We start from the raw sequence: 23087 nt of genomic DNA, 5'->3' as shown, positions 1-23087 counted from the left end.
CAGTAATCCCTGCTTGCAGGGCTTGGGTTTATCCTGCAGGACAGAGTTGGTGTGCAAACGAGATTCCTTTTTGGTGGTGTTAAGCTGCACATAGGGCACACCTTATGCACGTCAACTACTAATTGGTGCGCAGTCCACGGCACCAAGGAAGACACAATCCAAAGTAAAGCTCCCCAAACATGTTTGGTGTGGATGTTGTATTTCCAGCCCCCATTCTTATAACTTGAAAGAAACTCCTGTTGAGCAATAAATACTACTTGCTAGCACAGAACTGGCTGTAGATGTCATGCATTTCAAAGCTGTAAGGAGAGCAGGCAGGAAGATCTACTGTCAAAGAATTGTGTCTAAAACCGCACCAGATGTCACATTTTGGACAGATGAAGTGAACCTGACAAATCTGGAGAGGACTCTGCAGAGGAGCATATTCCTTTGAAAAGGAGAAGATGGGATTTGATTCTGAAAACAATTTATTTCTAGCACTCTAATGTCACGGGAGGCAGCACACATCATGCAACCCCCTCTGAGCCTTTCCCATTCTTTTAGAGGCTATACACAAATGAGCTCTGATTTTCCAGGTGGTTTGTCCTTTGGAACCATGGATGTGGAAGGATCAAGGCTGAGAAGGAGCTGACATTTCTATGGCTTATCTGAAGCTATCACATTCTTTTCAGCTAAATGCGTGCACTTTCAACCTGTGGCTGCCAGCTTCAACAGTTTAGTGATCCCAGAGCAGACAGTAAAATATCAGTCCATCAGCTGGACAAACGTGTGCTAATACAGTATATGCTCATCTACACATATTTATGTGTATATACCACATACGTCTCGTTGAATACATGTAGATAAATATATATATTTATGTATACTCACAAATACAACGAGATGTATGTGGTACATACCATATACATATCTCGTAGATACACATACATACATATCTCATACCTACATGCCATACACATCTCGTGGAATATATACATATGTATATATTTACGTATATTCGCGAATACAAAGAGATGTGTGTAGTATGCACCATATATATCTACACACCGTTTCACGGCCAGCAGAGGGGCACATCCCTCGGGAGCCGGCTCCGGAGCTGCGGGAGCAGTGCGAGGCGAGGCCGGCGGCCGTATAGCCCCCGGGCGGACGGGTCCCGGGGACGGGTCCCGGCGGCGGCACGGGCGGCACGGGCGGCGCTGGCACTCACTCTGTCCCTTTAAGGCGCTCCGGAGCCTGTCCCTTTAAGGCTGGCCCCGCCCCGCCTCGCCCCGCCGCGCGAGCCGAGCGCGCCCCGGCGGCCCCAGGTACGGAGCGGGCGGGGGAGCCCCGCGGCCCCTGCGGGCCCGGCTGCGGGCGCGGGGCGGGCGGCGCCGGGCAGAGCGGGCCTGGGGACGGCCGGGCTGGGGCGCGGGGCTCGGAGCTCGGGGTCGGGGCCTTGCTGTCCCGGCGGGCGGGTGTCAGTCCTCTCCCGGGCCGGGCCCGCGGGGGAGGCGGCGCTGGCGGGTGGCAGCCGGGTCGGGGTCAGGCGGTCGCTCCGCCCGGCGCTCACCCGCTGCCTGTGCCGCCCCGGCGCCAGGTGCAGGCGCGGCGGGGTTCGGCGCCGACCCTCTCTCCCTCCCTGCCCGGCGCCATGGCCATGAGGGAGCTGGTGGAGCCGGAGTGCGGGGGCTCCAACCCCCTGATGAAGCTGGCGGGGCACTTCACCCAGGACAAAGCCCTGCGGCAGGAAGGACTGCAGGGCCCGCTGGCCTGGCCCCCCGGGGCGCCCGAAGCCGCAGCCGTGAGTGTTGCTCCCCTTGCTGGGCTGGGTCCTGCCGGGCACTGGGGTCGGTCAGCTCGGGCTGGGGGTGAGCAGGGCGGTGCAGTTGGTGTCGTGTTGTGTTTTTTTTTTTTGCGGAAAAAGGCCCAGGGGTCACCCGAAGCAGGGCTGTGGGGTGAGGGCATGTTTGTAGGCATGCAGGGGGTGTTGGTGGCTGTGGGGAGCTGTGTGCCTTGCTGTCACACGCCCTAAGCCAGACAGTAGTGGGATGGGGTTGGACAGGATCCCTCAAAGTGTTCCTGCTCCTTTAGCAGGCAGCTAACGCAAGAAAATGTTGACATCCTAAGCTCAAGGAAGAGGAAGATATAATCTAATTGGGTCATGCTCAGTGTGTGTGGAGAGGGGTATGGGATCAAAAATGTTGACGCAATTGCCCACTATTCCCTGCAGGTATCCAAACCACTGGGAGTAGCCACCGAAGATGAGGTAAGAACAGATTGGTTCATCGCCTTATAGCTTTTGATTAATCTTCTTAAAGCTTTTCTTATCAACACAGTTTGTTATTTTACCCCTTACCTGATGCTAATATTTCCTTTGGACATGCCCTTCTCTCACCCTCCATGGCTCTGCCTGTTCATCTTCTGTGCAGTGTTTGTAATCCATCTCTGTCTTTGGCAGCTGGTTGGAGAGTTTCTGCAAACGCAGAATGCCCCTTTGCTGTCCCGTGCACCCCAGACCTTTAAGATGGATGACCTCTTGGCTGAGATGCAAGAGATTGAGCAGTCAAGCTTCCGACAGGCCCCTCAGCGAGGTGAGGGGAGCTGAAGTAGGTGGAGAGCTGGAAAAGATCTTGATATTATGGTTGAGCTCCTAGCAGGGTGGTTCCTATCTATTGAGCCCTTCTGAGATTGTATCTGGAGTATTGTTTCTGGATTTGGGCTTCCCAGTACACTGATCTACTGGAACAAGTTCATTGGAGATCAGTAAGATATTCAGGGACAGGAATACATGTTGTAAGAATTAAGGCTGAGGGAACTGGACATTTTAACCTGGGGAAGAGGAGTCTGAGGGGCAGGGGTGGAGTGTCGTGCTGCTGTCTTCAGCTGCCGTGGTCAGGATCTTCACAACAATAGTCAGGAGAAGGATAAGGGCTAATGGACACATTTTGTGGAAAGGGGAACTGACTAGGTATGTGGAAACATTTCTTCCCATGGAGGAGGTAGTTCAGTACTGGAACAGGTGCCTAGGGAGGCTGGGGAATTGCCAGCCATGGACAAATTCAGAAGTTAGCTGATGAATGCCCCGAGCAACTTCATCTCTAGCTTTCATGTTAATCTGCTGTGAGAACTCTAGCAACCTCCAGAGACTCCTTCCAAGTGAAATATTTCTGTGATTTTATTACAACAAAGAGGAGGATCAGAGGTGATTAGGGCTAGCTTGGAGCATATAAATGGTGCCTTTGAGTGCTCCAATCCTCACTTCTGTTTTTTTTTCTTCGTGTAGCTCCAGGTGTGGCAGCCCTGGCACTGTCTGAAAACTGGACCCAGGAATTCTTGGCTGCAGCAGATAATGCTGGTGATGTCTCTTCAGATTACAATGAGGCTGACTGGTCACAGGAGTTCATTGCTGAAGTGACAGGTGATGTGTCCTTTTCGGAATTACTGTCAAGATATGTCCAGTCACATGCCTGTGTATAGTGAGGAGCTACTGAATGTGAAATTGAAGTATTGCTTTGGGCCCAGCAGTCAGTGTTTCCTGTAGCAGCTTTACTGGGGTGGAGGGTAGGAAAGCTGCTTTGTGATGGTGTTATGGTTAAGTCAAATTATGAACAATGTGCTGTGGAAGCTTTTATTTAGGTGTAAGGGTCTTCTGGTTTTAGCTTTGGTTACTTAGACTATTTAGGAGAAGCATGCTATTTAAACTGCTCTTATAAAAGTTATGATTCAACTGATGCAAGTTGGAGATAGCCTGGTGCTGCTTCTTGTTTACATGTTTTCTAATTCCCTCTTGTAAGGCTAAATTTGCCTTTGGTACAGAAGTAAATACTCTTTAGTGTGCTTTGGCCAAATATTTTGTGTCAGTTGCATGGAGGTAGAGGGATGTTACAGCCTGGAAATGTGCAAAGTGAGTGTTTCTGGCCCAAAGGTTAAGCTTTATTTGGAAAATCATCCTGCATTGTGTATAGAACTGGGTCTGGAATAGGGTCCTGTTACCATCCATGCCCTAATCTGGAAATTATGGACAAGATTTAAGTTGATGCTATTCTCTTCTCCAGGAGTGGCCAGTGTAGAAAGCTGGGTACTCCCACTCTTTGACCTTCACTCTTTATAGTTCTGGGACTATCAATTAGAATCTACAAAGGTCTGTGAGAAAGTTCTGATGAAAACCTAGTGCTTTGCAGGCTGTGCTTTTGACAGAGACTTGTAATGCATTGCTAATTTTCTTGACCTACATAGTATCCCACAGGGAGCAGATGAATAAGTTGTGATGTTAAAGTAGAAAACCATAAGTTTATTGTCACTACAGTGGCATCTGTATTAATTCACTGCCTGAACCTAAGGCTTGATTTTTAGATCAGAATAAACAAAGGTAGAAGAAGCAAGCATAAACAAAGGTGTGGTGGTCTGCCTGTCTTACTTTTCTCCCCGTTCTTCCATGCAGATCCACTGTCTGTGTCTCCTGCCAAGTGGGCAGAAGAGTACCTAGAGCAGTCAGAGGAGAAGCTGTGGCTTGGGGAATCAGAAGATCAGTCTTTGGCAGATAAATGGTGAGTCTGACTTCTCAAGACCAGCTGTTGCTGCTAGGCACTTGGGTGGGTGAAGTTTGGAGAGGTGATAGAAATCTGCTGTGGCCTGAATGCTTTTGAGTCATTTAACCTAGACTGGTGTTCTCAGGCCTTTGGTTTCAGAGAGAGGAGGAAACAATGCTTGCAAACTGAAGTTTTTAAGAGTGTAGCTTTTCTCTTCTCTCATTCCAGGAAGATACTTCGATCATGTAGGCTAACTTAATCTCATGCCTAATGCAAAGCTCCTTAAAGTAACTTCAGGAGTGAGTTCAGGAACTTTATTTCTGCAACAGATGCTTTTTACTGGACTCTACTAATTGTAAACTTTCATAATGTAATTCTCCCTGTCTGACAAATTGCTTCCAGCCTTTCCTTGACATATTTCTAGGCTCAGCCTTCTACATATTATTTTAATGTGTTTTTTGTGGTAGATTAAAGATGGATCATCTCTCTGTAGGTATATGTTGAGTACAGTGAAGTTTTTTGATTAAAGAAACAAAACACACAAGAATAATTAGATCTTTCCTTAAAAAAAAATTGTATATTTGGATTGGAGCCTCCTGGCTCTTGCCTTCTCTGATAGCTTTCTGCAAATAATGGACATTCCTGAGTTATTGCCACCAGTTCCAAAGACTTTCCCAAGGCTGAATGTAGTGGTAACACCTAGAATTGGTCCTATCCTGCTGTAAACCAGACAAGATATATTGAGTTGTGTCTTTGCTGTAAGCCCTCAATGCTCTGCAGAGCTGATGCTTTTCCAAGACACTGTTTTCCTCTTCAGTGGGCATGACCTACTTTCTTTGTTCCTGGATATGTGACCTTGTTTCTGGTAGGGCTAAAACTTGCAGTGTCTGATGGCATGTGAGCTTGGCAAGGAATCCAGACTGCTCTGCAGAACTGTGCTGACTCTGTAATTGTTTAATTCTGCTGCTGTTTGGGTCAGTCACATGCACAGTTAACTTAGTAGTAATTTTGAATTTTTGCAGATGGATAGTGCTACTGAATCACTTAGGAGAAGTCCAGAATCTTTGAGGAGGGCTTGTGTCCCTCAATACTCTTGTCTGGCCCATTGTGTAGACTGTTGTTACTGAAAGAGTTTGCTGTTGCCTGGTATCAGACTATCTCTTTCCCTTTTCACCGCCTTGGAACACAGGTATGAGGAATACCAACCTGAGGATGATCTTAAGAAAACTGTTACTGATTTCCTCTCTAAAGTGGATGATCCGAAACTCAAGAATACTGAGGTGAGAAATCTGACTGGGGCTGAGATTAATTATTACTGTGAATTAGTAATTATGTAATTAGTAATAATTATATTCTTGTGAATAAGGGGTGTGGGGAATTGGGAAGGGTGAAGACAGTAAAGGAATAAAGCCTCCTGTTGTCCCATGTTTCCATTTCTTCCCTGATTCCTGGGAGTTGAACCCTACAATACACTTTAGATATTATCCATCTCCACTCTTGTGAAGTCCAGTCCTTCCCACCTTTCCGGGCCTTTTGTGCTCGCTCTGCAGAGAGAAGCCCTCTTAGTGACGGAGGGGGGCATGGGCAGAGGGCTTGTGGGCACAGCATCTGCCCAGCTCCACCCTTGTTTCATTTCTCTGCTGCAGTTCCTAAAGTTTGTCCGCCAGATCGGAGATGGGAGGGTATCGATCGAAGCTAATCAGGTGACCCACAGAGACCAAGATCAGGCAGAGCAATGGGCAGCTGAGTTTATACAGCAGCAGGTAGGAGCCCCAGGCCTGTATGCTCTGAAGGAAGAAAGCATTTTGCCACAGTGCACAGTCTGGGAGCAAAGGAAAATGGCAAGTCCAGCTCTCAGCAATGCTGAGGGAGACAAGGGAGGGGCTGTTGGGCTCTTAGCAGAGTCTAGCCAGAAGCTGGGAATGTATTTGGACAGTTGGAGTTTTCTCATCTCTCACAGCATCTGGGAGGAAGAGGAGACTCAGATGAATTCGTTTCCACTTCATAGGCCATCAGTTCTTACTGATGGGGAGGAAGGGTCGTCACACACCCTCCTGCTGTTTTGGGATGTGCCCTGAGGTTGCCAAATTCTAAAAAGAAAGGTGTGTTTCTGTTTCCAAACTCCCAGGGGGCATCCGATGCCTGGGTGGATCAATTTGCGCGATCTGGGAACATGTCAACTCTTGATACGGAATTTGAGCAGGCAAAGGCTGCTGTGGAGGTAAAGCTGGCTGAGAAGGAGGGCTGGGGTGCCAACTGAGAGCCCATGGTAGGGTTACCTCTCTCCTTTGCATGCTCTGAGGAGGGCTGGAAACATTCAAGAGGGAGTTCTCTGGCATGTCTATAGGCCTGAGTTTATGGCTGAGGTACTCCAGTCACACTTTGTTCTCCCTTCAGTCAGATGTGGAGTTCTGGGACAAACTCCAGGCAGAATGTGAGGAGATGGCCAAGAGAGATGCAGAGGCTCACCCTTGGCTCTCTGAATACGAAGACCTCAACTCCTCATCATACGACAAGGTAGGGGAGAACAGGGTCTCAGCCCTAGCACTGTGATGGGCTGCCTTGGGGAGACTGGCAGTGTGTTTGCCTCGCTGTGAGTTCCACAGATCCTAAATGCTGCTGGGGTTCCTTCTCACACTGATGTTTTGCTGTCACTTACACACTCGTCCCAGATCAGCTAGGGGTTAAATATTGTTTTCACTCGGGCTTGTCTGCAGATGCTGTCTGGTTCTTGTCCAGCACCAAATACCAGTGAATACAGGGGTTCTATGCAATGAGTTCAAGTGTTGTGTCCCCTGGCCCCATCCCTGCCCCTCTCCCGCATTCCCCTCCAAGCTAATAAGATCCATACTAAGTGTTTTGTCTCTCTAGCAACTTATTCCTGGTTTGGGGGATTTCTCCAGCACAGAGCAGGCAGGAAGAACCACCACTGTTCTCTGATCTGCTACCATATAGCAATGAGGACTAGATGCTGGCCAGTCTGCAGCTGGAGTGTTCCTGATGCAGCAAGACTAGACTGTGCTGTGCTGTAGAGAGTGCACTTCTCCCTAAGCCTGTCTCCTAGCTGTAGGCCCTGTGTGTCTGTCTGCCCTGCTAGGGTTACCAGTTTGAGGAAGATAATCCCATGAGGGATCACCCGGATGCTTTTGAAGAGGGGCGGAAGCGCTTGGAGGAAGGGGATCTCCCCAATGCTGTCCTGCTCTTTGAGGCTGCAGTGCAACAGAAGCCAGATCATATGGAGGTGAGTGGCAGCAGAGATGATGGGCTGAGCTCTCAGGGTGGGTGTAGAAATCTCACTTCAGTGTTAGGACCTGTGCAGGGTGTATGAAAGCACCTCATTTTTTTGCGGCTCTGAGTTTGTAGCTGATGCGTGTGAATCCTCAGGGAGCCTCTGAGCGAAGAGGTTTCTGACTTAAGGTCTGTTACAGGAAGCACAAAGTCATGTGGCCCAGAGCTGTGTAAAATCTTTGGAGCACATGAGACTGTGCCTGGAGCCAAGACAAGGAGTTCTCATCTCTCAAGTTGCTTCTGTGAAAGTCTTTATTGGCATTGTAAGCTTATGGCAGGTCACTGCTTTCCATATCTATTAAATTCTAATTCTGAGAAGCTCATTAGACTGTGGTTCTGACTAAGTCTTTCATCTAGGTGCTAGATGAAGATGTGACCCAAAAGGGTTGAGAGAGGTGGCTTGGGTGTTTTCACAGCCTTAATTGACGTTGTGAGCCAAAGAAGGATTTTTACACTGAAGACAGAGTTCCAGCTCCTTGCTAAGTGAATACTTTTTTCCATAAATCACTCCATTTTCTGCAGGATGAATTGGGAAATGGAATAGTCAGTGTGCCTTTTTCCAGGGGTAGAGGACGTGGATATTCTCAGCAAGAACATAAATACACCCGTGTTGTCCGTTTCTGGAGTGCCTGCCTCAGGGATACAGGGCTGCTGAATTTTCAGTGTGTCTTATTCAAGCCCTGCTAATTATATATGACTGGACATACATAATTTGATTACCCTTAGACTGAAATGAGAGTGACATTTTGGAATGAGGTTCTTGGCTTCTGGGAATAGGCATCTAACTTTCTAGGGTACTGGTAGTAGGTGAAAAGTAAGCAGAAGGTCTGAAGATCTGCTTTAGCTTTAAAGTGGTCAAAAGGTGGTGTTAATCTCTTAGCACTGTCGCTTTCTTCTCATAGGCAGTGTGGGCTGCAGGCTGAGCATGATGGAGAGGTAGTTGAAACCTTAGGGGAAGAAATCTTGGGCCAGTTCTGGCTAGCTGTATTGGAAACATTCTGAATTCTTCTACTGTGACTGCAAAAAGTACAGGAGAAGTCAAGACTTCACAAATGGTACAGTGATCAAATAGACGTGAACAATTGCTCTGAAGGAAATGTCATGTTTGCTTTGGTCCAAGTCACAACTTTACCTTGAATCTCATCAGCTCTGCTGCTGGCAGAACACTGCAGTTACCACTGCTCAGCTCTGCTTGAATTGTAGCTGGCTATGTATGGTGAGGCATGAGAGATTCAAGAGAGTAGATTGCCTTCTGCTTGTGGTGGCTTGTGCAGGGTTTCTGTGTCTTTGTTAATGAAACAATTTCCTTCCTTGAGGCAGTGTATACCTCATTTTCTGACTTACATTCACAAAGCAGGTACATCATACTGACAGTCCCACCAACTATCTAGCCTATTTTGGACCCAGGGGTGTGGTTAACAACATAAAGTGAGCAGATACTTTGGATTTAGTGCCTAGTTAAATATTCCTTATATCAACTTCTTGGAGGTGGAAGTCATTTTCATGTACTGGTGTCATGATGATTGGAAATTCAGTAAAATAACAGTGCTTCTACTTTCAGGTCTGACAGTCAACTCTGCAAGGTTACTACTTGCTAGTGGACCACTGCACAAGTACATACAGCTGCCTGCCTCGGGGGTCTCATTATTAGCAGTGCTGCTATGCCATTTTGTTCTTGGGAAATAGGAGATCTGCATTTTCCTCCTTCCTCTGCAGTTTGACCACAGTTAGAAGTTAAAAAGTGGAGATTCTGTGATTTAAAAATATAAAACTACCAGCAGTTGCTTTATGATAGATTTCCAGGTAGACATTCACTTTTGTTCACTATACCAATGCCAATTTTATTGTCTTTGAGGACCTATGTGCCATGACATCTGTGTATCTTTTGAGAGGAACTTATACCTGTGGCTAATGTGTATACTTTGGTCTATTTGATCTCACTCTAAAACTGTGAGGGATAATATACTGGATTTAATCGCTGTGTTTGTGGCTTATTGGCTGATTTTTTCCTCTATAAGTCTGACTTTGTACATCTATGTCTTCCCCAGGCCTGGCAATATCTGGGAACCACCCAAGCAGAGAACGAACAGGAGCTTTTGGCGATCAGTGCCCTCAGACGGTGAGTGTTGCTGCAGAGCTGCTGAGTGTGGCTCCTTGTGGAGTGCATGGTGCCACAAGGACCATATGTCTGTCACAGGGTGCTCTGTCTCGATTGTGTCACCTCCTCTATCTGGGTGTCTCCTGCACTGATTTAATACCGCATTCACTTCTCATTCCTTGCCCTGCAGGTGCCTGGAGCTGCAGCCTGGGAACCTCACAGCACTTATGGCTTTAGCAGTCAGCTTCACCAACGAGTCCCTGCAGAAGCAGGCGTGTGAGACCCTGCGGGACTGGCTGCGCCATAAACCGGACTATGCCCACCTGCTGGACAAGGAACCAGAGGAGAGTGTCTCAGGGACAAACCTGGGGCCTTCCAAGCATGTCCTAAGTTCCCTGCTGTCTGAGTGAGTTATGGTTACAAATTTCAGCCTTTGGCTGAAAGGCTTCTTGGAGGGCTCAGACTGGTCCAGGCAGGAGCAGAGTGAGCAACCCAAGGCCAGCTCTCTCCACAGTACACCAATATCCTGTCCTGTGCTTTTTCAGCTCACTGTTCATGGAGGTGAAGGAGCTGTTCTTAGCAGCTGTGCGCAGCAACCCTTCAACTGTGGATCCTGATGTCCAGTGTGGCCTGGGTGTTCTTTTCAACCTCAGTGGCGAGTATGAGAAGGCTGTGGATTGCTTCAGTGCTGCTCTCAGTGTGCGCCCCAATGTAAGAAAGGGGCAGACTTGGGGGGGGGGCTGGAGGTACTTGGAGATTTATGGGTGAAGGTTTGGGTGGAGGTGCTGCATGTACGAGAGGTGCATATTTGGAGTGGAAGAATAACACAGACATGTGGAAGGAAGGGTTGGCTTGGAGCTTAAAGAGATCCAATTCATCTCAGCCCTTTCTCTGTGCCCCTTCCTCCAGGACCACCTTCTGTGGAACAAGCTCGGTGCCACCCTGGCCAATGGCAATCGGAGTGAAGAGGCTGTGGCCGCGTACCGTCGGGCACTGGAGCTCCAGCCAGGATATATCCGCTCTCGCTACAACCTGGGCATCAGCTGCATCAACTTAGGCGCCCACCGGTGAGCACAGGATGGGCAGCTCTGCTGTGACCCACGAGTTTGTGTGCTTGTGGGAGACAGACGGCCATAGGTTACAAAGGCGGGGCCACACTGCCTGCAGCCTTCTCCTGGTGCAGGAGAGCAGAGTGAGTGTGTGGACTGTGCCCAGAGAGCCAAGTGTCATGCAGTTACAGGTGGAGTAGAGGCCATCTGGACTAGGGTTCTTTTAGAGGGAAAAGGGGGACCTCTGGTTCTGGAGCAGGGTAGGATCTGGTGAAGAGGAGGAAACTGTTCTGGAGGGGAAATAGTTTAGAAGCAAATGGGGAGGGGAGTATGAGATGTACCATCTTCTCCACTAAGCATGTGTGTGTTCTCCTGTTGACAGCGAGGCTGTGGAGCACTTCTTAGAGGCTTTGCACATGCAGCAGAAGAGCCGAGGTCCGCGGGGGCAACAAGGAGCTATGTCTGACAACATCTGGAGCACCCTGCGCATGGCCCTCTCCATGCTGGGCCAGAGTGACCTGTATGGGGCAGCTGATGCCCGTGACCTGCCCACACTGCTTCAGGCATTTGGCCTCCAGCAGTGACTCTGGGATAGGCTCCCCTGCGAGTGCAGCAGTTGCCTAGCCCAGCAGTGAGTGACCTTTCTTAGGGAGAAAATGTTCACAAGGGTTCACACACATCTTTGCCCTGGTAGGGCAAAACAACTGGGTTTTTTTTTTCAAGTACCCCCCCCGGTGAAGTGCTCAACTTCCCCCACCTGTCTGTTGTGGCCTGAGCATTTCTGAACGGTTCACGTTATCACCTCCATGACCTCCATGATGACTGACACTGCTGGTTCACAGATGATCAAAGTGAGGAAGACAGCAGCATCCCGCCCTCTTGCCAGGCTGCATTTGCAGTAGTGCCCAGCTTGGCTGTGAGACCTTGGCTGTGAGAGCCATTCTGCAGAGACTGCCTGCAAGGGTGTGTCTCGAGTTCAGGCTGCTCTGGAGGGTGGGATTGCTCTTTCACCCAAAAGGGTGAAAAATTCTGGGGTTTGAGCATGCTTCCCCATGTATGTGCTTGCATGTGTGTATATGTGGGTTGCTAGGGAAAACTGGGGCAGTAGTCCCCTTTTCTGGCCACTGGTAACTTCATGGTACAGCCAGATGCTACTTTCTCAGTGTCTCTTCATGAGCCTTTTAAGACCAGAGTATTGCACTGATGCTGGGGACATGGGGGAGGCCCTTACCCTGTCAGGGTAAGGGGAGATCCCAGAGTTCAGGCTTGAGAGAAAGTGATGGGAATAAAAGTCTAAAATGTAACCTCTCCCAAAATACGGTGGGGGAAGGGGTCAAGTCTTAATTTTCTCTTGCTCATCTGTCATTGTTTTCCTTTGTGCAAAAGCCCCCATCTTGTGTGTAACTGAATCTTGTTAATTATAAATATCTGTATATGATTCTATTGGGGAAAATTGTTTTTTAATTGTAAAGTATTTTGTATAATAAAGGTACAAGCCCACTGCTTTTCAAAAGATAGATTAGAGTCTCTCTGTTTCTGTCTCCCGTTTTGACCCAGGTTTTGCTTTATTGATAGCTCACATGCAGGTGAAGCTTAAAGGACCTCATTTTGCTGTAGCCCTAGGCTTCAGTTCAGTGAGCCAGCAGAAGAGCTTCCCTGTGCCAAAAGCTCTCTTTTTCTTTGCTTAGGTTTAGAGGTCAGTGATGCACTTTTTTTCCATCCTCTGAGGGAAGTTGTGTTACATTTTATCACCTCTGTAAGGAATCTGACTGCTGCGGTAGCTAAGGCTGGGGGCTTAAGCAGGAAGCACTGCCCCTTCCTCTTCCATCAGCACCTGTTTCTTCATACCTCAACCTCACAGGCTCGTTTTGTGGCTGGAGCAGAAAGTGTGTGCAGAGAGTAGTATTTGCTGTATGTTTTCTGAGCTTTATTTTCCCCTGTATCTCCCATCCAGCCCTGTGGCACTGAGGCCTACATGCACTGTTCTGACATTGCTGTAGTGCATGCAAAACAACTTGCTGCTTTTGCTGTCTGAAAGGAAGGGAAACTGCTTCTGTGTACTGCTCACCCACACTGCTGGTCAGAGATGTGTCTTGGTTTTTACTGATCTCAGTCCTGTGCCAGATTCTTGCTTGGTGAAAGAAGACATTAATGCCCATGCTGTGCCTCACCTGCTGTTTCGGTGTTCTCCCTTCCCCAGTTCTCGGCTGTTGCTCTCACCACTGATTTCCTTTGCCTCTTTGGTGCACCACATTCCTCTCTGTTCATGTTCCCATTACCATTGCTTGGCCTTCCCTTTTTCTCATCCTCAGATTCATTAGTGCTTCTCCTCTCCTAGGTTTCCTAGTTGCCTCAATTTCCCTTGCAACGTTGCTTAGCCTCTTGACTTTGTGTTGGTGTCCTTCCCTATCCCACATTTCCCCCTGTCCCTGCAGGTGGGTTGGCTGTTACCATTTGTTCACTTTCCCTAGAAATTGTTCTCACTTTCTTCCCCTGTCCCTGTTAAATCATCTCACAGCTACGTTTTGTTGAGGCTGTCTCCCAGGGGAGCTGAGTGAAGATTGAACTGCCTCTGTCCAGGTCCTGGCTGACTGTCCTGTTAAGAGCTGCCTTTGGCAGTGGAGTGTTGATGCAATGAACAACAGCTGGCTGATTGGATGGGCATTCTGGTTCCAGTGCACAGTTTTGTCTGTTGGCAATCCTGCCTCTGGTGTCCAAACCCAGCTTGTGCTGGTGCTCTGTCCGTATCACGATCCTAGTTTGCATTTCCAGCCACATCCATGTTTTCTGTTACCAAGTCCAGTTGTACAGCAGGGGTGGGTAGCAGGTACCCCAAATATTTTAGATTCACATAAAGACAGTGATGGATATTTGCATGTCCCTGTTCCAACCCCGTGCTCACAACAGGCCTAACCCTAGTGGTAGATCAGGGAGCTAAGGGCCTTATAAATGATTGTGCTCTCCAATTTTTTTCGCTTTTCCCAATGCACAGAACAGTTGCAGGGCCTATCAGCTCTAAAAATTTGTAAGAGATCCCAGCATGACCTTTACCAAATTCTTGGGCATTACAGGACACAAATTAACCTTTCATAGGGCCATAAGTGAGTGGTCAAAGAGGGTCATTCAGTACATGTTTTTCCACCCATGCGTCTTGATATGTTTCTGCTGTATTTCTTCCTTCGGTGTTTTATTTATTTGCTGCTTAAGACTCCAAGAAGTCAGAATCTCTTGGTGATGACTTTAGCAACCAGCCAGGAAATGAAAATGTGCTTTCAGGTCCTTATACCTCTAGCCACAGCGCTCCTCATTAGCTTCCATCCTTGTCAAGGAAGTGGTTGTGCTGTCCTTGTTTATTCTGCTTCACCACTGCAGTTTCCTCTCTTGAGCTGCTGAGCCTCATTATGATTCTGAGTTTTCTTGAGTTGCAACTGCCTGAGTTCAGGTTTTGGGTCCCAGGCTCCTAGCTGTTGTGCCTGTGTGTGCTGAAGTCTTTCTGGTCTGGAAGGTGTGTGTTCAGACCAGTCTGTCTCTAGAGGAATGCTCTAGGGGTGGTGACCTGAAGTGAGGCTTCATGGAAAGAGCATCAGGCAAGCAAGAAATTCTCATATGCTGTAGGAATCTGTTGTTTGAAATACTGTCTGACTCAGAAGTTGCATCAGTATGTTTGTTTAAGAGCCTTTGGTGAATTTTTTCTCTGCCTGTGACTTGCTGATTTTTAAGATACATGATGCCTTTGGTCTTTACCATGTCATGTGGATGCACATGAGAACTGTGTTTAAATACCTAAAATATTTTATTTTGTTTTTTAAGCCTGCTGTCTCTTCCTTCGTGGTCTCCTACTTCAGGTCCTGTGAGACATAGCAAATAAAATGGTCCTACTACAGTCCACGTGTCCCCGGGGGGGAACCTTTTTGCCTACCTCTGTGCCCCACACTTCTGTATCTTTTCTATTTTTACTGTGCTCTTGCCAGTACTTCCTTCATGCCCTAGCCTGCCTCAGAGCCGGGACCACACACACTCTGCCACTTTCTCTCCTCTGAGTCGGCCCCTGATGCTCAGAGATCTTTTGGCAGGCAGGGAAGGACAGAAAGCAGCAGAGCAGCTCTCCCACCTGCAGCGGCAAAGCGGCACCAGAGACAGGCCCGCCAGACAGGCCTCTTTGTCAGAGCAGGCTCTGGCAGCTTCTCCGGGTGGTGGTCCCTTGTTCATGTAGGAAAATGTTCCTTTGAACCCCCAAGGGAGAAGAGAAACTTCTCTGTCACTACCATGCTGACTATGGCAAAGCATTGTCTGGTATTTCCTGATGTTTTTTAGATGCGTAGTTTGACGTAAAATTTTAAAACTCTGTACCTGTCCACGACTTTAGGAAGAGTTGTAGGCACAGAGATCCCCTGAAAAATCTGGTGCCGGGTGGGTTGGGGTTTTTTGGTAGTGTTGCCGTTGCTCTGTTGCATTTCTGAAGCAGAAGTGACACCTAGCGTTGAGTGGAGAGCAGGTCCGTGTCTGGCACACGTGCTTGGACCGGGACGCTAAAGGGTTTAGGAGCACGACTTGCTAATTAAACACGAAAGGAACAAAATGCTCGAGGAACTTTCTAAACGTGCAGCTGTAGACGCAAAACGTGGTGCTGTGAAGCTAGGACCTCTTGGGGGTCTGTGATGCCTTCCCCTGGCTTCTCCCTGGTACAGAGCATGGGTCTTTGTGGAGTCCAGCTTAGCAACTATTCTGCGGAAAACCATTTGTACGTTTATTTAAAAAACCCAGAAAACAACCCAGCTGGGTTTCTGACATTTTTAACTAGTTATTCATAGACAACCTGTTTCCTTTTCCTTCATCTGGGAAGAGGAGACTTGGGAAAGGAAATAATAATTAGAAATGATCTTCACTTTGCTTTCTGACATCTGTGTGTTGTCAAGTGGGACTTACAAGGCTTTTGTTAGTCTGTTTTTGCCTCTCTTTCCAGCACAATTTCTGTGGAGCTCACTCCCAGTGTTGTGACTGAATATGCAGCATTCATCCAATAGGATTCTATCATCTCTCTTTTTGCTGAAAAAGTGGTGTTCAGTTTGCTTTACTGAAGAGTAGCAATTGGGAAGTGCAGCAAACAGAGGAAAGAAAAAAAAAGGAGTTTGTGTGAGATACAGGCTAGGCAAAAAAGGAGACCTTTCTTTTCTTTCCCCCTGAAGTGTTTGGTAGTGAACGCATTTATTATCGTGTGGGCTGTCCACAGCTTTGGACTCTGTGGTCTGGTGGCATGTTCCTATATTGCATTTTTGGGGGCTGTTTTGCTTGAGAAACAGAAGCTGGAGAGTGAAAAGGGAAAAAAACTTTATTTTTGTGAAGAAGAATTACATTACTATCTCTAACAACTGCTGTGTGTAAAACCCAAAAATCCAACCTCCCCAACCACAAAACACCCTCCAAAATAAAGGAACCAGCGTTCTGCTGCCTTGAGTCGAAAACTGCCAGACAAAAATAACAAACAGAAACTGGGGAGGTGTACTTCACGTGTGATTTTAATTTTTTAAAAATCCTTTTGTTTTAAAGTAAAGAATAAAAACAGATGAGTAATTACTGAGATACAAACTAAGGTATCTGCTGTGGTAGAGTAGGACAGGAACACAACAGGATCTGGTGGGTGAAGGAGTTTGTTGTTAATTAGATTTTTCCACCATTTAACCTTTTCCAGCACTGTGAAGTGGGTGCATATGTGGCATCCACAGCTTTAAGTGAAATTGTTTTATCACCCTGCAATCTAGTAGTAAACAGCCTCTAAACAAAGAAAGAAAGAAAGAAAGAAACACCCCCCCCCAACCCCCCCCCCCCCCCCCAGTTTTATGAAAAAGATAAAAATATTTTAGTCTTTATTCTTCACTTGTTTAAGTGTTTTTTTGCATAACTGCACATTTTCAAAGAATCTGTGTGTCATCATTAATCTTGCTCCTTCTATTGCTTTTTGTCTGCTGAGGGCAATAGAGGAACAGGGATTTATCATCCTCTTATCTTTCCACTTTTGTCACATGCTTTCTTTTTCAGATTTTGAGATACTGCTGTTTCTGCAGGAACAGGATAAGAGGAATTTTGGGAAACATAATTTCCCATAAATTTGCTCTACCTGAAGTATTGTGTCCAGCTATGGGGATCTCAGCACAAGTCCCAGGACATAGACCTGTTGGAATGAGTTCAGAGGAGAGACATAAAGACAATCAGAGGGCTGGAGCACCTCTCCTGTGAGGAAAGGTTGAGTTGTGGTTGTTCAGCCTGGACAAGGCTTTGGGGTGACCTTACTGTGTGGCCTTTTAGTACCTGAGGGGGCTAAAGAGAGCTGGAAAGAGATTTTTTGACAAGGACACACAGTGGGAGGATAAGGGGGAATGACTTTAAGCTGAAAGAGGACAGATTTAGATTGGATATTAGGAACAATTCTTTACTGTGAATGTGGTGAGGCACAGGAACATTGCCCAGAGAAGCTGGGAATTCCCTATCCCTAGAAGAGTTCAAGGACAGGTTGGGTGGGACTTTGAGCACCTGCTCTAGTGGAAAGTGTCCCTGCCCATGCAGGGGAGTTAGAACTGGATGATCTTTAAGGTCCCTTTCAACCCAAACCATGCTGTGATCCATAAGGAAAAAGAGCAAACAAACCCAACCCACAAAGAAAACTCCATAAATATTTCCAATATCAACCCCCCAGCCCCACCCTGTGGTGTTCTGCTTTGTGCAGTGACTTACTTCCTCGTGCATAAAGCACCATATAGGTGAGATTAATGACATTAAAATCCATTTGGTTTTCAATCCAGTAACACTAGGACAGATGGTCAATTAGAACCAGGAACTCATTTCTTTCTGTGAACCTGGGAGTATTTGTTCAGAGATCCTTTACCATGTTTTTGTTTTAGCACAAAAAAATGTGGTAAAGGATTCCATCACATATCATTCCATCATATATAGCCTTTTGACTTTCCTTGAAGTCCTGAAAAGTCCCACTGCCAGCTTTGGTGCTCTGCAGGGGGTATGTGGAGGACTTAGGAGTTCACGGTTGACTGCATCACTCTGTACCAGAGTTGAGATGCACTCAGACTCGGTCTTTGTGACGCCTTCATGGTCCATATAATTGGTCAAAGGGCTTTTCTGAGTCTGCAGGTGCTGAAAAAGATGGGATTGTTTAGTTCATGATTAATTATGTCATTACACATGATTCTTTTTTTTTTCAGAAACACAACTAAATAATTTAATGAGTAAAACATACTATCAAGCTAAGAAGAATGAATGTTGTTCAATGGCAGCATAAATCCATTCTAGTCTAGGATGTTTTAGTTCCTCTTTCAAGAATTCCTCACATTGGTGTGCTTATTCTTCCTCCCTTCCCTTACCAGACAGTGGACACAATGGTTCAGGAGTGGAATGGGTCTTTCCCCTTTCCAGCAGCACTGAACTGTAGGCTGAGGTCACTGCAGCACACAAAAACATGCTCTAAAGGCGTGATTTGCCTATTTAGAGAAGGGACTTCTCATCTAGCTGTTGCCATAAAGTGAGGGCCTGCTTCTCTTCAAAACCTCAAAATGCAAATTTCAACTGCTCTGCTTCCAGGCTCTGCAGAGCAGCAAAAACGATGGACCACATGGAAAAAACCCCAAAGCCTCAAGTATTTTTATGCTGGCCTTAGTTTTGTTATCTGGCACACCGTGGGCTCAGCCAAGCACCAGTGGAAGAGATACAGCATGGGGATTTGGCTGGATTTGGTGTACAGGCTGCTTGTTTTGCAGGGATGAACCGTCTCCCTTCCCAGCTCCCCATCTTCTCCAGTTACTTCCTACCTGACAGAGCAGGGGTGCCCCAAGTGAACTAATGAAGATCCTATTGCTTTCTCCTGCTCCAGAACAGCTTTCTGGCATGCTAGCCAATGAACCTGCCTGAAAATATATTACAGAGTGAACCTGCAAAGAGACAAAAAGAAAAGATATTGCCACTGCAGCTCTGCCAGAGCCTCCTGGCCCTGCTTTAGCAGCTCTGCATCCCTGTAGCTGCTCAAATGGCTATGTAGGTGAGAAGGAGGAAGAGAATTTAATAAAACCCTACTTAAATGCCACCTCTGTCAAGTGGATATCTCCCAACAAAGCCCATTGGAAAATTAACATCATTTATTATAGTTACTTCAAAGGTAAACAAAACATGAACTGCAATAGATAGAAAAATTCTACAGCCTCAGCGTCACAAAGTACTTTGATACGTTTTTATTACTGTAATTCATCTGGCATCTGGAGGAGAAGGACAAACAAGAACCAAAGTTCTAGGGTTTTATGAAGGGCTTATGCTTCAATAGACTTTTGACCCAGAGCAATAACATGACTGCTCATAGAAAGATCAAAATTAAAATGAAATAGTTAATGATTTTTGTTCACTTATTGGCCATTTCTCAGTTCTGCTGACTGGGGTGTTGCACAAGACTTCTGAGCAAGCTATAAATGGAGGCAGGTGAGATGCCCTTCACAAACAGCAGCCCTGCACGGGAGGAATCGCCCTCAGCTCTCCCCAGCCCTGCAGCTGACATCAAGGTGAGAGGCACACTTTGTGCAGGAGAACTGGAAGGGTTTCTTGGGCAGCTGCTGTGCAATGCAGGGGAAGGGAAGGAGGCTTCAGTGCTGGGTGAGAGCTGCAGCACATCCGTGAGGGTCTGCTGTCTGCATGTGCAGAGACTGAGCCCATCTTTCAGGGGATGAGGAGATGGCTGCTGCAGGACAGACAGACCTTACCAAGGGAGAAGGTGGAGGGGGCCAGTGATTTGTGATTCTGAGGGGTGACCATGAAAATATTCTACAAATGTATCTCGGTCATGGGATCTTTATGTTGCATCAGCAAAATTAAATGGATTGTTATTAATACTTTTCTACAGGGAGAGAGTCATTACAGTAGTGCTTGGACAGTCAGTCCAAGTTCAGGTTCCCTCAGCTTCCATAGATGCTTTATAACCGTGAAAAATAACGTGGTTTTAATCACATAATGGGGTTTTTTCAAGTGAGATTTAAGTGATTCAGGTTTTTAAATTATGATGCACATGTCTTGCATTATTAGTATGCCTTTTAATCTTGCTACGCATATCTGTCTTCTCCCATCCATTCTCAGAACCAGCTAGAGGAATGGCTTCTTTTCTCCCATATATATTTGCCCTGCAATGTAAATCTTTGCCTCAGTAGGTGTTCCATGATTTAGAGAGGGAGCTGTTACCATAACTGACTGTGCATTACCATTCCTGCAGCTGGTACTAATAAACACTGTGGCTTTTTAACCAAACTCAGATGACTCTGTGGAATTAGATGTGTGTATTGGTAATCATGTCAGAAAAAGACATTTCAAACCTGAAATTTAGTCTGATTTAAAGAGCTGATGTTTACAACTTGATTGCTTCTCAGTGTACGTCAAGAGCCGGAATCTCTTGATTTCAGTAAAATTCCATATAAAAAGAGAAAGAAGGTGTTTCAGTGAATTTAAAGTTCATTTCTGCCTTTAAAAAATAGGTTATTTCCCCCTCTTTTAAATGAAGAATGCACTTTCTTTTAGAAATTAATTGCCTGTCTCACTACTGTTATATTGCATTCTATGTGGCTCATGAAGCCTAGTCCAAACCATGAGTGCCAACTCCAAAGCTATTTCTCAAGTGCAGCGTCAATTATCAACTGAAAGATTTGTCACTAGTTGTATATTTTATTTCATTTCTATATTTATATATTTAGGGTATTCCAATAAGATGTTAAACAAAATGCTCAGGTGTTGTTTGCATGTAAAGATATTAAATGAAACTGGACTGTTTTGGTGTACAAACCTCATTTTACTTTTTTCCTCCAAGTTGAAACTTCTTGTCATGTCCTCCCTCCTGCTCAGCTGCTGCTATTTTTATCCTCTGCTAAAACTGTTTTACATTTCCTTTTTACCTTTTGTCCCATGTGGTCTCCAGCACTTTGTGTCTGGTATGTAAAGGCCTCTTACAAGCATTGCTTGTTTTCTGTTTTCGTTTTCTGTAGGCTGCCATCCAACTCCTACAGCAGAAACTCCAAACCCCAGAAGCCCTGCTGAGATGGGAAAAATCATTGTTTATGAGCATGCCAACTTCCAGGGTTTGTCCAAAGAATTCCACACCAACATTGCCAATCTAAAAGATGCAGATTGGAACGATTGCATCTCCTCAGTGAGAGTAATTGGCCATCCTTGGGTGGCTTATCAGCATGAAAACTATAAAGGACAGTTACTGGTACTTGAGGAGGGAGATCACAACTTTGTTGGTAAAAAGATGAATGATAGGATCAGCTCTCTGCAGGTGATCACTGAAAATCTGCACAACCCCCAGATCACTCTCTACGAACATGCTGATTATCAAGGGAGGAGCAGGATAATAAGAGAAGCAACCAACTTGGCTAGGGGACATGACAATAACAGCACATCTTCCCACAAAGTCCAGAAAGGTGTCTGGCTGCTGTGTGAAAACAGTGATGGAAGTGGATTTCAGTACATAGCACGAGAACACGAACACCTTCCAAATTACAAGGCAATCAAGTTCAATGACAAGCTTTCCTTCCTGCGTCCCCTTCGCCCCAGCTGTGGCTGTTAGAGTGCAGATCCTGCAATGCTGAGAAAAGAGGCAGCCCCAGCAAGAAATGTGAGGCCTTGTTCTCTGCCTCTGCTTGTGTTGCTTTTTCCCAGTGTCACAGGACCACTGAATGTGAGAGCTCTCTGCCGTGCTGCACTGCAGATCTGTGCATCTCTATCCTGCCCTGCACTCTTGTCCTGCTCCACAAATGGCCTCTGCCATGTTCTGTAATCCATTCTGTGTTGGTGCCAATAAAGAATCTCTTGCAATCAGCACCGGAACTGTTTCATGCACTGTTTAGTGTAGATAAATATTGCCCTTTTAAGGTGAGACGTCTCTGTGTGTCCAGAAAATGTTTTGTGCAGTCACCTGCAAACAGTTTTCGTGGATCTCTCCTGTAGAATTTTGTCTCCTTCCAGTTTCCCTGGTCAGAAACACTGCAACCAGACTAAAGATCTTGGTAAGCATTTTGATTATTGCTGTGATGCTGGCCCAACTCTCGCCTGTAGCCTGCATTTAACTATCCCATGAATTCTTGTATCTCAAGGCATTGATCATAGAATCCAAGAATCCTATGAAGTCTAGGGGTGGAAAGTTCCTTAAAGATCATCTCATTCCAACCCTCCTGCCACAGGCAGGGACACCTTCCACTAGACCAGCTTGCTCAAAGTCCCATCCAGCCTGGCCTTGAATACTTCCAGGCATGGGGAATCCACAACCTCTCTAAACAACCTGTTTCAGTGCCTCATCACCCTCACAAGTAAAGAACTTCTTCATAACATCTAATCTAAATCTCTCCTCTTTTAATTCAAAACCATTCCACCCTCATCCTATTACTGGCTGCCCACTTAAAAAGTGGCTCCCGCTCTTTCTTATAAGCCCCCTTCAAGAACTGGAAGGCCCCAATGAGGTGTCCCTGGAGCCTTCTCTTCTTCAGGCTGAACAAGCCCAGATTTCTCACCCTATCTTCATAGGACAGGTGCTCCCACCTTCTGACCATCTCCCAGTCTGGGCTCATGCCTGGCATTGACCCAACCCACGTGCAGCACCTTGCGCTTGGGCTTGTTGAATCTCATGAGGTAACTATGGAATCACTTCCCAAGTCTGTCCAGGTCCCTCTGGATGGAATCCCATCCTTTTGTTGTGCCAACTGCAGCCCTCAGCTTTGTGTCATCTGCAAACTTGCTGAGGGTGGCATTGATAAAGATCTTAAGAAGCACTGGTTCCAGGACAGAGCCCTGATGGACACCAGTAATCACTGATCTCCCTCTGGACGTAGAGCCATTGACCATAACTCTCTGGCTGTGTGGCCATTTCCCAAACAGTCCACCCTTCAAACCCATGTATCTCCAGTTTGGAGATAAGGATGTCACATGGGACCACGTCAAAAGTCTTAAGCAAGTCGAGGTACGTGACCTTGGTTGGTCTCCCCTTGCTGATGGCTTCAATCCCTCCATCGCAGATGGCCACCAGATTGGTCAGGCATGATCTGCCCTTAGCAAAGCCATGCTGGCTGTCTTTAACCTTCTTCTTGTGTTGCATGTGCCTTAACAGTGCTTCCATGG

The 23087-nt window shown here is 46.6% G+C and overlaps 2 protein-coding genes across 5 annotated transcripts; both read left to right on the top strand.

Moving 5' to 3' along the window:
* The first annotated feature begins 1275 nt into the window (after positions 1-1275).
* Positions 1276-12460, top strand: PEX5 (peroxisomal biogenesis factor 5). Of its 4 annotated transcripts, XM_069018259.1 has the most exons (16): positions 1276-1304; positions 1577-1780; positions 2210-2245; positions 2438-2570; positions 3263-3397; positions 4421-4526; positions 5698-5788; positions 6155-6271; positions 6637-6729; positions 6906-7025; positions 7606-7749; positions 9845-9915; positions 10085-10300; positions 10440-10605; positions 10804-10961; positions 11326-12460. In XM_069018259.1, exons 2-16 carry the CDS (start codon positions 1631-1633, stop codon positions 11525-11527), a joined length of 1938 nt encoding a protein of 645 aa, XP_068874360.1. In that variant the 5' UTR covers positions 1276-1304; positions 1577-1630; the 3' UTR covers positions 11528-12460. The 4 variants fall into 4 exon arrangements, with proteins under 4 accessions (XP_068874360.1, XP_068874368.1, XP_068874351.1 ...); XM_069018250.1 differs by lacking the exon at positions 1276-1304 and having other exon boundaries at positions 1421-1780; XM_069018267.1 differs by lacking the exons at positions 1276-1304; positions 6637-6729 and having other exon boundaries at positions 1420-1780.
* Positions 12461-21012: 8552 nt separating this feature from the next.
* Positions 21013-21543, top strand: LOC138117424 (epidermal differentiation-specific protein-like). The gene has a single exon (XM_069027712.1). The coding sequence runs from the start codon at positions 21013-21015 to the stop codon at positions 21541-21543; it is 531 nt and encodes a 176-aa protein (XP_068883813.1).
* Positions 21544-23087: the final 1544 nt, after the last annotated feature.

This window comes from Aphelocoma coerulescens, chromosome 1, assembly GCF_041296385.1.
Source record: "Aphelocoma coerulescens isolate FSJ_1873_10779 chromosome 1, UR_Acoe_1.0, whole genome shotgun sequence".
Classification (NCBI taxonomy): domain Eukaryota; kingdom Metazoa; phylum Chordata; class Aves; order Passeriformes; family Corvidae; genus Aphelocoma; species Aphelocoma coerulescens.
The sequence above is the reverse complement of the archived record's forward strand: the minus strand, read 5'-3'. Positions and strand labels throughout refer to the sequence as shown.

Bases quoted from the DNA above. Each gene is read 5' to 3' on its own strand.
- PEX5 (XM_069018259.1), top strand. From the start codon at position 1,631: ATGGCCATGAGGGAGCTGGTGGAGCCGGAGTGCGGGGGCTCCAACCCC. The intron at 1,781-2,209 runs GTGAGTGTTGCT...TATTCCCTGCAG, and splicing joins GGGCGCCCGAAGCCGCAGCC to GTATCCAAACCACTGGGAGT. The intron at 10,301-10,439 runs GTGAGTTATGGT...GTGCTTTTTCAG, and splicing joins CTAAGTTCCCTGCTGTCTGA to CTCACTGTTCATGGAGGTGA.
- LOC138117424 (XM_069027712.1), top strand. From the start codon at position 21,013: ATGGGAAAAATCATTGTTTATGAGCATGCCAACTTCCAGGGTTTGTCC.